The sequence below is a fragment of the Callionymus lyra genome, chromosome 11, assembly GCF_982586985.1.
Source record: "Callionymus lyra chromosome 11, fCalLyr1.hap1.1, whole genome shotgun sequence".
Lineage (NCBI taxonomy): Eukaryota > Metazoa > Chordata > Actinopteri > Syngnathiformes > Callionymidae > Callionymus > Callionymus lyra.
In genome coordinates, this window is record NC_141828.1 from 8,802,864 (window position 1) to 8,821,559 (window position 18,696).

General features: G+C 40.5%; 1 protein-coding gene across 1 annotated transcript in view; it reads right to left on the bottom strand.

The window, feature by feature from the left end:
- The window catches only part of thada (THADA armadillo repeat containing), a 96,480-nt gene that overhangs the window by 39,052 nt on the left and 38,732 nt on the right, over positions 1-18,696 (bottom strand). Inside the window, exons 29-30 of the mRNA XM_087802567.1 lie at positions 11,351-11,519; positions 1,919-2,022 (exon numbers count right to left, since the gene is read on the bottom strand). Coding sequence (XP_087658693.1) covers positions 1,919-2,022; positions 11,351-11,519 — 273 coding nt within the window. The remainder of the gene's footprint in view (positions 1-1,918; positions 2,023-11,350; positions 11,520-18,696) is intronic.

Sequence of the window (18,696 nt, forward strand, 5' to 3'; positions counted from 1 at the left end):
ATGTGTACACTTATACACACTAAAATAAACACACATGTACACTCATATATACAAACACACACAAGTAAACAGACATGTGTACACTCATATATACACACACAGAAGTTAACACACGTGTATACACTTATACACACACAAGTAAACACTCATACACACACACACACAAGTAAACACACATGTGTACACTTATACACACACAAGTAAAGTAAACACATGTGTACACTCATATGTACACACACAGAAGTACACACGTGCGTACACTCATATATTCACGCGCACAAGTAAACAAACATGTGTACACTTATACACACTAAAATAAACACACGTAAACACTCATATATACAAACACACACAAGTAAACACACATGTGTACACTCATATATACACACACAGAAGTAAACACACGTGCGTACACTTATACACACACAAGTAAAAACTCATACACACACACACACAAGTAAACACACATGTGTACACTTATACACACACAAGTAAAGTAAACACATGTGTACACTCATATGTACACACACAGAAGTACACACGTGCGTACACTCATACAGTATATTCACGCGCACAAGTAAACAAACATGTGTACACTTATACACACTAAAATAAACACACGTGTACACTCGTATATACAAACACACACAAGTAAACACACATGTGTACACTCATATATACACACACAGAAGTAAACACACGTGCATACACTTATAAACACACAAGTAAACACTCATACACACACACACACAAGTAAACACACATGTGTACACTTATACACACACAAGTAAAGTAAACACATGTGTACACTCATATGTACACACACAGAAGTACACACGTGCGTACACTCATATATTCACGCACAGAAGTACACACGTGCGTACACTCATATATTCACGCGCACAAGTAAACAAACATGTGTACACTTATACACACACAAGTAAAGTAAACACATGTGTACACTCATATGTACACACGTGCGTACACTCATATATTCACGCGCACAAGTAAACAAACATGTGTACACTTATACACACTAAAATAAACACACGTGTACACTCGTATATACAAACACACACAAGTAAACACACATGTGTACACTCATATATACACACACAGAAGTAAACACACGTGCGTACACTTATACACACACAAGTAAACACTCAAACACACACACACACAAGTAAACACATGCGTGTACACTTATACACACATGTACACACAAGTAATTGGATTTGTCCACACACATACTGTATACGTACTGTATGTACACAAACTAATACACACACACACCTACACACAGTCAAACGCACGTGTGGAGTAGATAATGTGCTCAGACTCTGGAATGAGGGCAATCAGAGAATCCTTGGATTAAAAAGATGCAACTATTGTCATCAGCTCAGTATCTAAATAGTTGCTCGGATCACAAGATAGCGTTCTTTAAAATCCAGCACGTTGACTTGTGTGTCACTGATCCGATCAAACAGACGGACGCTGGAGTCGCTCCGGCGAGCAAGAATGCTCCTCGTCATCTTAATAACGGCTCATCAGTGGAACCAAGCGGAGCCGAGAGCGACCCGGAGTTATCTGGCCCACAGTGTCGGAGCAGAGGAGACTGACCTCTGCCAGGCGGGACCCGGGCGACACCCTTATCTCAGGACTCATCTCCGGGCCCTGATTTTGAGTGAGAGGTCCAGCAGTCCAGGGAGAAAATGAGGGGAATCTACAGAGGGGTTTGGGAGGGGGGGGTGGGGGGCGCACAGCAGGCGGTCTCTTTGAAATGCAAGCCCGGGCAGGACACGGAGCGGACACGGACCGGGAGGGGGGATGACCGGTGAGACAAGGAGTCTTTCTTCTCGGCAGGGACATGAAAGAGCAGGAGGGATGCTTATCTGAGCGCGAGTGTGTCTAGGATTACCGTGAGGCGAGCCACATTCGCTGGTGGAGAGCGCTGCCAAGGCCGTTTCCTGCTGGCAGGGGTCTGTGGGAGTCCGACTGGTAGGATCGCAGCAGGAAGAGAACCTGGACACGGAACCACAGTTTAGATTTAGAACACAAACTTTTGATGCTAAAATAATGTTTCTTGACAACAAGTGTTGGTGGCAAACTGATGACAGAACAATCTTTACACTAGAATGCATACCTCTGCCAAGGAACAAAACAAACAACATTTCTTTGATAGTTCTTAGGGGTGTGTAAAGGCAGGAATCCGGCGATACGATACGTATCACAACACAGGTGCGATGTATTTGTAGTATTTGTCGAGTACTTGACTCTGGTGTTGTAGTATTTACAGACCACATGACTCTTGACGAAGTCGTAACTGCTTTCATTTGTTTTTAAAACCAAAATATGTCCAAACATCAGCTTTAAAAGCTGCTGGAGTCGACTGTATCCTCTTGTCCTCAGTCATCGCTGGGATCTCGTAGGATTTGTAGTGACTCATGTCTTCTGGAAGCGGAAAGTTTAATTGCAAAAAAACCCTGTTAATATTTGCATCTTAATTGTTAAATAAACTAAAAAGTCTAATGTAATTTTATACACATTTTATGTAAATATAAACTATAAAATAACTATCATAGAAAATAAAATAAGTAAGTAAAGGTTGTTTGTAAAGCACCTTTCTAGACCAGGGTCACAAAGCGCTTAAACAATCAGGTCTTGAGATTTTTCTTAAAGGAGTCAGTAGATCATCAAACACAGAGATTGATCCAAAAAAGCAACAGTCTGGAAGAATTTCTCTCCTCTGGTCCTGAAGCGTGTTCAGGAACCATCAGTAGATTCTGATCCACAGACCTCAGAGCCCGAGCTGGGGTGTAAGGCTGGATCAGATCACTGATGGAAGGTCTGACCATGAATAGATCTGAAAGTAAGAACTAGAATTTTAAAGTTGATCCTGAAAGAAACTGGCAGCCAGTGAAGAGTTTTAAGGATCGGGGGAAATGTGAGTTCTTCTACTAGAGCAGGTCAGAATTCTGGCTTCAGAGTTTTGTATTAACTGCAGGTGAGACGGATCCTTCTTGTGCACAGTATATTGTAAGTTTTGGAATAAATATATCAAGCTGTTTCTTTTTATCTGTATTTTCTTTCATTTTCAGTCACATATATACATATATACATATATATATAATATATATATATATATATATATATTGAGATTTATTGTTGATAAAATGTTTCAATATATCAAATACTGCAGGTATAATGATATACCACCCTCTTAGCTAGTTTGTAACAGAGCAGTTTTTAAATCAAGTTTTTTGATCAATAACTACATTTTTCTGAAAATTAATTAAGTACTATTCATTTGTTTTGGTCATTTCTCTAACAGACGGGTTGACAAGTCAATCACATATGGCTAAGCTAAGTTAAAAATATTGTATTTTTAATACTAATATTAATATAATCCATCCTATCTTGGATCTAATGGTGATCTGCTGACTCAGCACCATCTCTCAGCTCCACCTGCGTGTCTCGCTCCATCCTGGACGGTGACAAGTGTGCGATGGAGTCGCTCGACAGCAGATGTCCTGGTGGTTGAAAGTGTTCAAAGCCCGGGACGCTGGCTGGCTGGCTGGCTGGGGTGTATTCTGGGCCTCTGTAAGTATACTCTTTAAGCCCGGGCCTCGGCCACAGACCAGTAGGAAGCCATTCATTACGCTCTGCAGAGAAGGCAACATGGGGAAAAACCAGGCTGACCACGTAGCACCAAGCTTGGCCGCCGAGTCTTGGCCTACCCCCTTGTGTTCTCCTGCAGTCTCTCCACACCCAGGGCAACACCCACTGTCTCCAGGAAAACAGCTCCGAGGAGGACCATGCTCCTCTTTCCTCTCACACCTTTTTTATCCAGAGTTGGAATCAGATATTTTTGGTAAATGAGTCATTCTACGGTGACGGTATAGAATCAAATCTACACCAACATCACCAGCTAGTAGTGTTTTGACACTATTTCAATTTTTTTTTGTAATAGATCTCATCAATCAAACGAGGCAGCTGTCAAACCAGGAATTATGTCCAGATCACAATCCAGTATCACGCTATGGAGACAAAGCTAAAAATATTGTGAGTAAGAATTCCACGTTCAGGGAAGATGTGCGTGAGAAATAGATGTTAGATTTTAATGTTTTATGAGTCCAGAGTTAAGTTAGACATTTACCTTTAAATTAGAGGGATTTCTGAACTTCCGATGAAACAATAGCAACATTTTCTACAAGCAATCTGAAGTATTCTAAGACGGCTACCAGGATCAATCAGGCAAACTCCATATATTCATTTTATGACCTTCAAACCAGGCCTGGGCAACGTGTGCACTTGCAGAACTTAAGCTGTGTTGATGTGGCCCTTGAGAAGTCAAAGATCATGTGGAAACTAACAATTCATTTCTATTGTATATTACTAGTCTCTAAATATGTTTTTTTGTGTGTTTATTGACCCTCAAAATGACTGAATTAATTAAGAAAAATATTTGGAAAAAAGTACTTTTATATTGGAATATGTTTGCATATTCACCTGTATTTCAAAATTTAAATGGATACCATTTGTAGATTCAATTAAAAAAAGGGATTTAAAATTCATCACAACTAGATCACCTGCAACATATATGATTTTTATATATATATATACGGTATTAGAACTGGAAATTACAAGGTTAATACAGAAATTAATTCAATACAATTAAGAGCAGAAGAGCTGAATATGTGTTGAAGAACAATTATTAAATAACATTTTTTTTTTAATGAAAACTCTCGATTAATTTTTCAAATTGTAAAATACTATTTATTTTATCAAATACAATTACATTTTCTGTTTTTTTAATTTTTTTAAATGAATTAAGAATATCCTCTCTATCTACATAAAATTACGTAAAAGTACTTTAGGTTTTTTGTGCGTTTTCTTTAACAAACTGGGTTTAAAATAAAGGCTATTTAAGTCCGTATGTTTGTTCTGCACAAGCAGCCAGAGCTTGAATGAACGTCTATTTAGAAACAGACCATCTCCGGACAACCCTTAAAAAAAGTCAGAATGACTGACAGGGCGGTTTCCAGCGAGTGGCATCACTCAAGAGTCCGGTGGAGCCATTACTACAAAACTCAAGCTCCGACCCCGACACTGGCTGGATGTCGGAGGAAGCCGCACGTCTTCATTCCCTGTCATTCCGACTTCCCAGTTACACCTCATCCACCAGACTGGGAAGTCCCAGCACGGGAGACGCTTGCCGACGTACTCCGGCCCCGACATGGAGAGGAGCTGGAATATTTATAGAAGATGCTGCCTCCCTGTTCCGCCTCCCGAGCGGTGGAGACGTAAACTCCATGTGGGAAGAGAGAGAGAAAATCGGATAAAGGTCAAATCCACCGGCGGGAAAACTATTTAACACTTTCTTGAATCTTCAACACAAAGACGGTGGATGGATCTTAAACTCGAAGGTGTTAAACGTTCCGTTAATAAAAGTACTGGAGTGGGAGTGGGACGGACACTCGACCCGAGCGTCTATTTTTATGTGTGAACGAATGTTGCGACAAGCCTTCCTCTTTGGGACGGCAGAAAATAGCGGCGGTGAATGTGAGGTCCCTTCAGACTCTGTTATCAACGAGCTCCGCTGTCCCTCCCACTGCCGCAACCACCGGCTGACCACACACTGCAGCCAGTGCGCGCACATACACACACACTTACACACACAAACAAGTGTAGGATCTGCGTGTTGTTTTTTTTTTTCTGGTCCAAGTCATGCACTGGATTTTCTGGAGGATCAGACTCAAGACAACGTTTTTCTCAATCAGTCCGTTTCTTAGTGATTAAAGTCCAACTTCTGACTCACTCAGTTTCGTCATCTCAATAAAGTTCATTTCAAATGGAAGACACACCCAAGTTAAACATCTTATTTTAATATTTATGTCGAACAAGTGGTTTTGTTCTGTTGAATATTAGGGAAAGTTATGCTTTGGTGATATATTTTTTGTATTTTTGGCAGCTTTAAAACAAGTTGAATTATTTAATAATTTTTTGCTGATTATTCCCTTATTGTAAGTAAGTAAGTAAGTAATATTTATTTATATAGCGCTTTTCCAGACCAGGGTCACAAAGCGCTCTAACAATCAAAACAATACTCAAAAAAGTATATACTTTAAAGATCAAGATAATACAACACAAGAGTTCCAGAAAATCAAGGAAAAGCCTGAACCAATAGAAACGTCTTAAGATGTTTCTTAAAGGAGTCAGTAGATCCATCAAGCGCAAAGAGAGAGGAAGATCGTTCCAAAGCTTAGGAGCAACAGCCTGAAAAGATTTCTCTCTGGTCCTGAGCCGTGTGCGTGGAACCATAAGTAGATTCTGATCCACAGACCTCAGAGCCCGAGCTGGGGTGTAAGGCTGGATCAGATCAGTGATGTAAGGAGGAGTCTGACCATGAATAGATCTGAAAGTAAGAACCAGAATTTTAAGGTTGATCCTGAAAGAAACTGGAAGCCAGTGAAGAGTTTTAAGGTTCGGAGAAATGTGAGTTCTTCTACTAGAGCGGGTTAGAATTCTCGCTGCATTATTGGGGGGGGTCACACAGGGCTGGGGTCTATCCCAGTCTCTTAGGGCGACAGGAGAGGGACACCCTGAACAGATCACCAGGCCTCTCGCAAGACACACACAAACGTTTGCGCACACACACTTGTGAGTAAATGTTTGTGATTTCCAATCTTCCACTTGATATAAATACTTAAATGGAGCAAATTCTATTAATTTGTATTATTTATTTTACTAATAAACAACAACAAATATAAATTTTAACGTATAAAAATTCTTTATCACAGTTCAATTGTTGTGGAAAGATTAATTAATTTAACCCAAAAATAGTTATATTATATTTAAATTATATTTTATTAAAAAAAAATGCAGCCTGATCACAACGTTTTGAAGAACATCTCCCCCACCTTTATGTTTGACACACACTATATTCAAAGTGTTACCGTAACAGGCTAACTAGCTAGCATTGGTGTATTTTGGTAAAGTCAAGCTACCTCTAGATATCAATACAGATTCAGGATAAAATGTGGACTAGCTAGGATGAGTCACATGACCCTGATCCTTCAAAAATGGATCAGCACCATCTCTGCTATCTCGATGGTTTTCTGCACAAAGAGAATTCTCTTCGCTTCAAGTTCAAACACCGACGAAGCTTTTCACCGTCGACTTGCTGAGCAGCATTTTACGAGCAGGTCGTAATCAGACGTGTTTAATGAGTTTAGGAAAAGTCTGCAGGGTGGTACGGCCCGTCTGAGGAGCGCTGATGGTTTCCAGCTCTGTACTTGGACCGCTAACACTGGTTCCTTGACAATAACAGAGGAAGTCGCTTCTCCTCTAACAGCAAACATCTGTTACCACATGGACACAAACCTACACACACAGTTTTGACGGCCAAACACAACAGTGTTCTCCATGGACACACCTTTGTCTTTTGTCGCTCTTCTCCTGAAGGTGTTAACAACACCTGTCCATGACTTCAATAAGAACAAATAAATCCACTAAAATATTCAAGAATCCTATCAGATAAAATCTCAAAGTCTTTCAAATAACAGGAACTAAATAAGTCTCGGTGAATGATTAGTTAATTCTGATTTCAAGACATTTCTTTAGTTCGCAGTCATTTTATTTTGAAAAGATAAACCAGAAGAGAAGCGATGTGATTCAGTCTAACTTAGCAGACCCGGATGACGGTTCCATCCCACAATGCCTTTCTACACATTACTCCATTTAGTGACGGCTGATTGGTCGCTCACAATACTTTATATTCATTTTTGTATCCTTTTCTTTGTGTTATTTCCCTTGAACGATGTTCTATATTTTCTGGAACTCCTGTGTTGTTCTCAGTGTTATCTTGACCTTTAAAGTATATACTTTATTGAATATTGTTTTGATTGTTCAAGCGCTTTGTGACCCTGGTCTGGAAAAGCGCTATATAAATACAAATTACTTACTTACTTACTAACTATATATTTGCACTTTGTCATCCCTTGCCCTTTGTTCTTTTTATTGCCCTTGGTTCTTGTTTTATGAAACTATTGTATGCCGTTACCTGTGAACCCAATTTCCCGAAGTAGATCTCAAGAGGGATTAATAAAGCCCATCCATCCATCGATCTATGATCTATCTATCATATATCCCTCCCTCCCTCCCTCCCTCCATCTATTTCTGTTCTCTGTTGGGTTGGGTTGTTTAGAGGGAATGCATCTGGTATGTATTGTTAAGATTGCAAGTTCAAATAAATGTTGTTTAACTAACCAAGTGATATATCAAATAGTCACTATTGTGCGGATCTGTAACTGTGTGAGTCCTCGCCTAATATAAGTGTCTTATAAACTTGCAAACCACTGAATACATTTAAATTATCATGTAGATTACTGACCTCTCTGTTAATGTTTCAGAGAGCAGGGAGAGAGTATCAGGTAAAGGGAAAGGAAGCACAAGGGGAGCAGAAGACCTACATGAAGATCCAAATATATACACTTTTAATGACATTTAAACCCTGTTTATTAATTATTCCAGAGTTACAGCCCATTTTTGCCAATTGTAAGGGGGCGCAAAGGGGGTCAAGGAGACCCAAATGCGCGCATGAATGCTCCTCCCATGATGCAATACTAATAGACTCAGGGACTCATTCATTCCTCGTGGCATTAGATTGTTTAATTCTGAATCTGGGGGCAGGAGTGAAATGATGATGATATTCTATGTTAATCTTTGTATCCTTTTTCCTTTGTATCCTCTTCTTTGCGTTATTTCGGACGATTCATTCATTTAACCTGAAAATAGTTATATTATATTTAAATTATATTTTATTTGAATAATGCAGCCTGATCACAACGTTTTGAAGAACATCTCCCCCACCTTTATGTTTGACACACACTATATTCAGAGTGGTACCATAACACAGGATGAGAGACAGGCTAACTAGCTAGCATTGGTGTATCCGAGTAAAGTCAAGGTACCTCTAGATATCAATAGATTCAGGATAAAATGTGGACTAGCTAGGATGACTGTCACATGACAGTCCAGCTCTTTTTGCCAATTGTAAGGGGGCGCAAAGGGGGTCAAGGAGACCCAAATGCATGCACGAATGCTCCTCCCATGATGCAACACTAATAGACTCAGGGACTCATCCATTCCTCGTGCCATTAGATTGTTTAATTCTGAATCTGGGGGCAGGAGTGAAATGATGATGATATTCTATGTTCATCTTTGTATCCTTTTTCCTTTGTATACTTTTCTTTGCGTTATTTCCCTTGATCGATGTTCTTTATATTTGCACTTTGCCATCCTTTGCCCTTTGTTCTTTTTATTGCACTTTGTTCTTGTTTTATGAAACTATCATCTACTGTTACCTGTGAACCCAACTTCCCGAAGTAGATCTCAAGAGGGATTAATAAAGTCCATCCATCCATCTATCATCTATTATCTATCATCTATCATCAATCCATCTATAAAATTAAACTGTATCAATGATAAAATGAAGATTTGTAATCGATCTAAGTGGGACTTTCCAGTGAAAGGATCTTCTATGGCTTTGAAATAAATGTCACACAAAGATACCAAAAAAATTCCATAAACACTTCGCGAGGGAAGGGTCGGGTGGAAATGTAGGGTCAAGGGTCCGGCGTCCACTCCGTGTTTGACTATAAATCAGAATGTTGATGTAAAGTTGACCTGAACTACTGGGAATGTTTACAAAGCTGCAGAGCGACACAAGAGTGGAGTCGACGAGACTCCAGCACCTGCTGGAACATCAGGACGTGACGGTGGAACACACCAGTAGCACCGACATCCACACGAACAGGAGGAGATTTGAAAAAGTGTCCGAGGGTAGGAAATGAATGTGAAACAGACAGATCAGGACACATCTGGACTAACTCCACGCCGCTGCCACGACAGGAAGCTGCACTCTCTCTCCCTGAAGCGACCTCGAACTAGACCCGGGTGCTATCAAGATGAGGCGACCCCGCCGCACGCTCTCGCGTCCGCAACCGAAGGCCTGGGAAAGTCCCTTCGGCCTCCGCCTTCTGGCGCGAGTGTTGATATTACCGGCAGAGAGTTTGGTCGTGTTTGTCGGAGTGTGATGACAGAACTAAACACTGGTATTTACTCAGCGATAACCGCCTTGTCTGGACAGGCTCGGCGAGGAAGCGGGGAGTGTGGGACTGAGAGATAGTGGCCTGAGAGTCCATAAACTGATGTTTTTCTTCAGATAATCTGGACTGTACTCTGGACCGACCTGTATATTTTAATGCGTCAGCAATTATGTGTACAAATATATTTATTTAAGGAATTTGTTCTGTCAAAGTCAAAGTTTTTTACCAACTGTAAGATAAAACCTTTATGGGGTTCATGATACTTAAATGAACAGTAAGAAGCTTTTAAAACATTTAACAAGAATATACTACACACACGTTTGGAGTCCTGTGAAATAAGCTCCTTGGCTGAGGTATGTGTTGCTTCGCTACTTTTCAAGTCGATCTGACTCGTACACGAGTTGGTACTTTTTACTATTTTTTATTTTTCACGATACCGCATCGATATTCAACAGCACTGTATTGTGATCCTGTTATCCCATGGGATACCGGCGATGACTGAGGACGAGAGGACACAGTCAACACCAGCTTTTAAAGCTGATGTTTGGACATATTTTGGTTTCAAAACAAATGAAATCAGTTAAGACTTCGTCGAGAGTCATGTGGTCTGTAAATCCTTCAACACTAAAGTGAAGTACTCGACAATACTACACATATACTGTATACTTGTTATTACAGTATCACTATATATTGTATTGTCGCTACTGTATCGTGATACATATCCATATCCAGATTTTTACCAATACACCCCTGTTTGTTGAGAGTGTTTGCATATGTGTGTGTCAGTGTGCATGTGTGTGTGTGTGTGTGTGTCAGTGTGTGTGTGTGTGTCAGTGTGCATGTGTGTGTGTGTGTCAGTGTGTGTGTGTGTGCATGTCAGTGTGTGTGTGCATGTCAGTGTGTGTGTGTGTCAGTGTGTGTGTGTGTGTGTCAGTGTGTGTGTCAGTGTGCATGTGTGTGTGTGTGTCAGTGTGTGTGTGTGTGTGTGTCAGTGTGTGTGTGTGTCAGTGTGCATGTGTGTGTGTGTGTCAGTGTGTGTGTGTGTGTCGGGGTGTGTGTGTCAGTGTGTGTGCATGTCAGTGTGTGTGTGCATGTCAGTGTGTGTGTGTGTCAGTGTGTGTGTGCGTCAGTGTGTGTGTGCGTCAGTGTGTGTGTGTGTCAGTGTGTGTGTGTGTGTGCATGTGTGTGTGTGTGTCAGTGTGCATGTGTGTGCGTGTGTGTGCATGTGTGTGTGAGCAGACCTGCAGTAAGGTTCCATGGATGTGATTGTGCTGGATTCTAGGTCCTGGCGCCGCAGGAAGCTCCTCCAGGAGGGTCTGGACGGTGGACGGGACTTGTGTGATCATCACGAAGGGGACCAGAGCCCGAGCCGCCATCTCCCTGGTGCGGTACACTGCCGACCTGCCGCATCTGCAACACAAAGTGTCGGCCATGATGGGAAAAAAAACCTCGCTGAAAATGGCGTGTTACGCAACGTGCTGAGAGAATGGAGGAAGTTTTGAAGCGTTATTACTTCAGCGACCGTGATCTACTTCACAGCTGCTGGACTATAAAAACACAGGGATTATCGTTGCAGAATATTTTCATTTCGATATCCAGCTCCATTATGGACAAAATTCTCCCCGCGTGGAAATCCGACCTGCGATTCGTCCGTCAGTTGGCGGCTATTTATACTCAAACATTACGCAAGTTCTTTCCTTCTTTCTCTGAGTTGTTGCCTGAGCGGCTCACGGGCCGATGACGGACAAACCTCAAATCAATTATTCCCCAAAACCGAGGACCACACACGCTTTCTGACCTTCTTTTCTTCTTCGTCAATTGCAGGACGGCGATGCAGAATTTTGGCATGTCACGCTCAGGCTAAAATTAAAATTGTTTAGAAGTCGATTCCTTCTCTCGTGTCAAGGCAGTGGGAACGTTGATGTTTGGGAACGAGTGGATGAAAGAGAGTTGCAGGCAAACTCAATCTAGTCGGAGACAGTTTTGATTTACTCAGAGTTTGCCGAGTTGGCAGATTTCATTAGGAGAAACCAGTCTACAAGAAACGTATTAGAATGTTTATTCTTGCTTAAATGTCATTGTTGCTGGTTCCTATTGCAAGAATTAAGGGAACTAAACATACCAAAGTTGAAAAGTTAGCAAAGCCAAACTTAGATTTTGAAAGACTAAACCTGTTGCCTCAACATTGCAAAAAAAAAAATCCTTAAGGGGATAATTTAATCTGAAAATTAAATAAATAAACACAATTTGAAAGATATCTGTGTCCACTTACTGTAACTACAGCAGTATAACCAAACAAAACCTAACCAAGCCACAGCAAATAAAACATGATTTATGCTTTAAAGAAAACAATACATTTCCTAGTAATTTGCTACCATTAGTCACCCTGGAAAACAGGTAACATAATCAAAATATAAGTACTTTATAAATTAAAGTTTATTATGATTCATTTACAATCAAGCTGCAGTGATGAGTTCATTGAGAGGGACTGGGAGGAAAAGTGACTGGTGTTGGAAAGTCTGGAGCTAATTTTGAGCTTGAAAGTCAGACTGAAAAGTGATTTTATTTTAGTTATAAGACGGGTTTTAAAAACATTAATGCAACTTAGGGGGGGAATATTAGTTTCACTTCAGGAACAGTTTTAAGTCTTGCTGACTAATTACATTTAAGCAATAAAAAGTTTGTTAACTAAATGTGTCAAATAGTTGAAAATTCCTCACCCGAGTTAGATTACTCAGGTGTATTTTTAGTCATAACCACGTCGTTAAGTTGAGAAATGATTTGTGATTTTAAACTGTAATAAAACAGTCAAAACCCCACAATGATGTTACTACCAGATATAAAAAGTTAACATATTCGATGATTTCACAGCTATTAAAAAAAGAGATCAAAACTTCTAAAACATTGGGTTGATCAAAGGATTTGAAAGCCTGAGGGGAGTCACTCCATCCACACTCATCTAATGTCAAAAACAGCAAGAACAGAAGCAGAGAACAGAAGACGTGTGTGTGTTTGCGAAGCGTTTAACCAAAATCCCAATGAGGAACTTGTGAATCGAGTTCAGAGCTGCGAAGGATCACTGGATGAATGAAACTGGAGATGAACGATGAGGGGGTTTGTTAAAGCAACAAGTCAACTGTCAACAATTGGTTTTCCACCTGCTGCTGGCATGTCCCGCACACACACACACACACACACACCCACACACACACACACACAAGCAGACACACACTATGAGCCAACCAAGGACAATGAATCAAACAGGCAACAGTTTGCATTCCAGCGCCTCACGAGCCAGTACACGTACACTCCTCCACACATGCTCTTTCTCTATCCCTCCATCGCTTCCTTTCAGCACACACACACTCTTAATGACCAAAATCTCTGCCCATTCCTCACTTCCAAACCCCTCCCGCCGCCCATTTGGGCCCCATATGTGAACTATCTGTGCTAATTTGTCTCATTGAAACGCTTGCGAGAGGAAATGACAGTTTGGAAGGGTGTAATTTTAGCAACGGGGCCGTCCCTGGTGGGGTCAGGAGGCAGACTGTTGCCTGGCATGGTCGCGGCTCATCTGGGGCTCATTTGGGGGGGAATGGGTAGAATAGTTTCCTCCGCTGAAAAAGGAGGGCACGGTGAGTAAACAAGCTGAGGAGAGAGGGGAAAAAAGTCGGAGGAATGAGGGCGATTTCGGACGTGAAGCGGTGACACATTTCAAATATTCGGGGGCGAGATGATTATCGAGGCTGCAATGCGCTGCCGTTCGTGCATATTTCCTGTTTTTCCCTCAAACTCAAAGTCTGGCAACGGCGTTCACAAAAGTGGTCATTTAGAGGGTTATTAAACGGCCAGCAGCAGCCTCTAATACTTTTGCTTCTTGGCAGAGGGAAACAAGTGAACACAAAGAGAAACTCCAAATTCCATCTTTAACCTGAAGGACAATGGAGACGCCGATCCTTATCCCCTGGACTCACTTTTTTGCCGATATACGTCTTCTACGTCTTTTGTATCTCATCAAGAAATTGCTTTGAAATTATAATAACGCACAGATTAAAAAAAGTCCCCAACATCAGAGCTTCTCAGCTCAGGATTTGATATTTTGATCAAGCTTTTTTTGAGAGAATGTAACACACTATACATTGTCCAATGAATGGAAAGTGTTTTTACCATAACTATGTTAAGTTGAAAGCATTACTTTTCCTAGAATTGCACACATATCTGACAGGATCATCCCTGATCTTCAATGGGGGGCTTCACACCAAACCAGATTTGTGGCACAGTAACTACATATCGCACTGGTTACCATATATACATTTCAAAAAGATCTTTCCATTTTTCTGCCTGATAGAAGAGACATTTTGGGCCATAAATCATCGGGATAATGGAAAATGCAACTATGACTTTATCCTATCCTTGAGCCTTTGCCCTCTGCTCATTTACTACTGGAAAAATTACTGTCCATCATATATGATGACTGCCATCCTCTGAACACTGTCATAAGTGAACAGAGAAGCAGATGGCGTGCACAAAATGCTCCTCCCATGATGCAACACTAATAGACTCATTCATTCTTTGTGATATAAGGCTTTATAAATCTGGGTTTGGGGGCAGGAGTGGAATAAAAGTATGATGCAAGTACTGTAAGTCAGTAAGTAAGTAAAAGTTATTTGTAAACGCCTTTCTAGACCAGGGTCACAATGTATTCTATTCCATGTTAATCTGTGTATCCTTTGTATCCTCCTTTTTGCGTTATTTCATTTTGACCTATGTTTTTTTTATTCTGATCTATGTTCTTTATACGATTGTGTACTTTTTTTCTATCCAAAAAGACACACCAAAAATACCTCCATACTCCACAGGGCCCTCTTGTATTGAAGCCTCGACACGATAATTGTTCCGACAAAAAACTAAATATATCTATATATATCCAGTCATTGAGGGTTAATCCTGCTCATGAGAACTGATACCGGCAAAGTCGTGAACTGAGCCACCGGGAGTTTGCACAGGATTTACGCTGAACTGTGTTGCATCAGTCTATATAGACGTACATTTCTAAACCAAAGAAATGGGACATCTAGAGTCCATGAACGCAACACTAGAAATCTGTGACATCATTGTCAATCAGTCTAATGTTCGAGCAGATTATCGAATTATAAATAAAATATATAAAGTTTCCAAATATATCCCATATGCTTTAGAAGACAAAAGCTTCATTCAAGACAGGAACAGAGGAGGGTTTGAATTCCACCAAAAAAATGGAAAACGGGATGATCCGATACTAATGATTGTCAGGAGGGGGAACATTTAAAAGGGAAAAACAGATTGATGGACGTGATTCATTGTCAGGTCTCGTCTTAAACGAGCCTCTTCGACGTCACCGCGGGTGAAGGTGTGACGCAGGTGGGAGCCGGCCAGAGAAGGAATGTCAGATATGAGGTGGGGAGGGAAAAGACAAGAGATAAGATCCAGCACCCCGGGATAAACCTGATTCATTGCCGCTCATGATGTTCCGTCCGTCATCAGAAGAGGAGCTAAGCCAAGGATAATCCAGGGAGAAGCAGCTACGATAGTATCGGAGTGGGTCGGGGTGGGTGGGTCGGGGTGGGGTGGGGGGGTCAGATCTCCACCGACACGTCGACACACGTCCGTGGAAGACGGGTCTATTGAGAAACATGAGCCAATGAAGTCGAGCTATATTTAAACGTTTCCAACATGTGGCCGTCATTTGCGCGAATGCGCGACCTGCATAGCGAGGAGCGACCCGGCTAAGAACCTGTTAACTGCAGCCACAAGACCGACACGTTCACTGAAATACTTCAAAACACTTCCGCTGCGATAAAAGTTAGACGATCGTCCCCACAAATACTTGCCAGTTAAAGTCTGTGGTGGTTTCAATTGCCGGGTTTCCCACGAACGGAACAAATAAAGACGGATCTTGCGTTCAAATCGTAGTCATTCCACATTATCTTCCTATGTGTTAAAACACGCTAACATGTTTTATCTTCGTCTTAATCACTATAGAAATGTACAGAGTAACATTTCATAGCTTGAATAATAACTGGAAGTTTATACAATTGCAATCTTTGTTAGAGTTATAATAAATATCATACCTTTTTAGGAAAAAAAGAAAAATATCGGTCTTTAAAACGTTTTTTTTGGACATTTTGCACATGTTAAACATGTGTATCCGGCTACCATCTTAATTCCATAACTTGTTTACTGGGATGATAACTAGCAGAATTACTAGGGGTGTGTATTGGCAAGAATCTGGCAATAGAATACATATCATGATAGATAAAGATACACAGAAAATGCACATTATTATGCAATACAATGTGATATTGTAGGAACAAGTACTTAAGTACTTTATACATTTTGTAGTATTGTCCGAGTACTTGACTCCGGCACTAAAGTATTTACAGACCACGTGGCTGCTGACGAAGTTGCAACTAATTTCATTCCTTTTGAAACCAAAACATTTCCAAACCTAAAGTTAAAAAGTCGACTGTATCCTCTCATGCTCAGTCATCGCTGGGATTACGTTGAATTCCATTGCGAAAGACATTATAAATGCTGCCTTCTAGCAGCTGGAAGTTTATTGCAATAAAAAATGACGCAAACACATAGAATATTTGTATGTTAATTGTAAATAAAAAACTTTATTAAAATGTCAACCATTAGGAAACTATGGTAACAAATTAAATATGATTTGAAAATTGTATTTAAGTTATTATTCTTTCAGAAAATAGAGTACTATTGCATATCGAAACAGTATTGCGACATATCGAATATATAGATATTTTCCAAAATCCCTAAGAATTACTATTATAGTGAGACTCCATACTTTCATCAACTGCGATGTAATGTGAGTCGATTCAACCGATTCCAGGCCAATGTATATGAACAAAAACACACAATTTAGAAATAAAAGCCACTAACCGTTACACTCGACAACACCAGTCATCTTGAACATTAAACCTAATATCAATAAACTTTTTATTTAGACTTTTCCTTGCCATGACTGCAACTCACCACAAATAAAACATTGATATTTATTGACCTTTGTCTAAAAATGAGACCAACGGTAGCAAAAGTGAAAGCATTAGGCTTAATAGTGGGACTAACTGAATGAATATATTGCTTCACCTACGTGGCTCATCATGTGTTGAAACTCAGATCAATAGTTCTCCCTGGACTAGTGATCTCATCGTAGTATGAAACTGTAACTCAACAGTACAGCACACGCCTCTTTCATTTATCCTGCCCTGCACAGGAATCTGCTTCTGATCAAATAGATCACCGTCTGGCACGAAAGATTTACAGAAACCACGGAGATCCAGGCCGAGCTCAGGGTCAGTGATGCTGGAAAATGTTTGTCTTTCATTTGTGCGGCCAATAAAGAAAGTCCAGAGACTTATCCATTTGTCGGATCTGAGACGCGTTAAACAACACCAGAGCCGGCAAAACACCTCCGGAGGGTTTTTGAAAATACGAATAAAATAAAAGACGCGGTAAGTATGAGTAGAACCAGAGCAAAGACATGTTTTAATTAATATTTGAAGTTCATGTGATTTATAGAGAAAACAGAATTAAATAATTCAAGTTAAATATTCACAATGATTATATATTTAATATTAAATAAATGCCATATTAAAAGTTGTCTTTTAGAAGGATTTATTTTATACTTTTTTTAAATGTTATTATTCATTAATAATACAGGGTTTCAATGAAATCACTTAAAAAAGAGCAAATTAAAATTCAAAAAATAACAAACAAGGATTGAAGTACAAATAAGTTAATGTACTTTAGTCCATCAAATATTGACTTTATGTACTAATTATATTCAGTGTTTACTTAGTGAGTAGACTGTCCTATAAAACCTTCCCTTCATTCGCTGTTACTCTAGACACCACAGTTCTATCCACCTTGCCTGCACTCTCTTCTTCGCCTCTTATAAACACATGCTTACACTTTAGCATTTAGCTCCACCGTTTTTTTTATTTCCGTTCAGTATTCATCGCTTGATCTTCGCATGACCTGTTGAATGAACTCGATGACAGTTCAGGGCCTCAGAGATAACACTGATAAGACCGTGTGTGTATAAGTGTGTGTGCCTGTGTGTGTCCGGGTCAGATCTAATTTGCAGGTGCAATGTTCTAATAATATTTGTAGATTTCTCCGGCTCAGGAATGTGAAAAATGACGGCCATAACCGCAGCTTCCCATTCGTCCGACGATCCCCTCCTTTCAAAACACGAGTGGGAGTCCAGATAAAGGCCGACATAATCAGGCCGACCGGCACGACACGGCGTAAACAACAACAACGCCGAGCTCCCGGAGAGGAGCAGATAAAAGCCGGCAGGAGTGTTGTGGCTGATCAAGGACAATCAGGTATAGGTGACGGTTCAGGGAAGTGATGCACCAGAGGATCAACAAAGACAAACGGAGAGAGAAACACGTCTGTTGAGACTCTCCGCTGTTTTGTCTCGGAGATACCAAACGATACGGTGTCTATTCTTAGACGGGACTGTGGCTGAGAGAGCAGGTGTGTGACCCTCCGAACAACCGCAGATAGTGTTGCCGCGGAG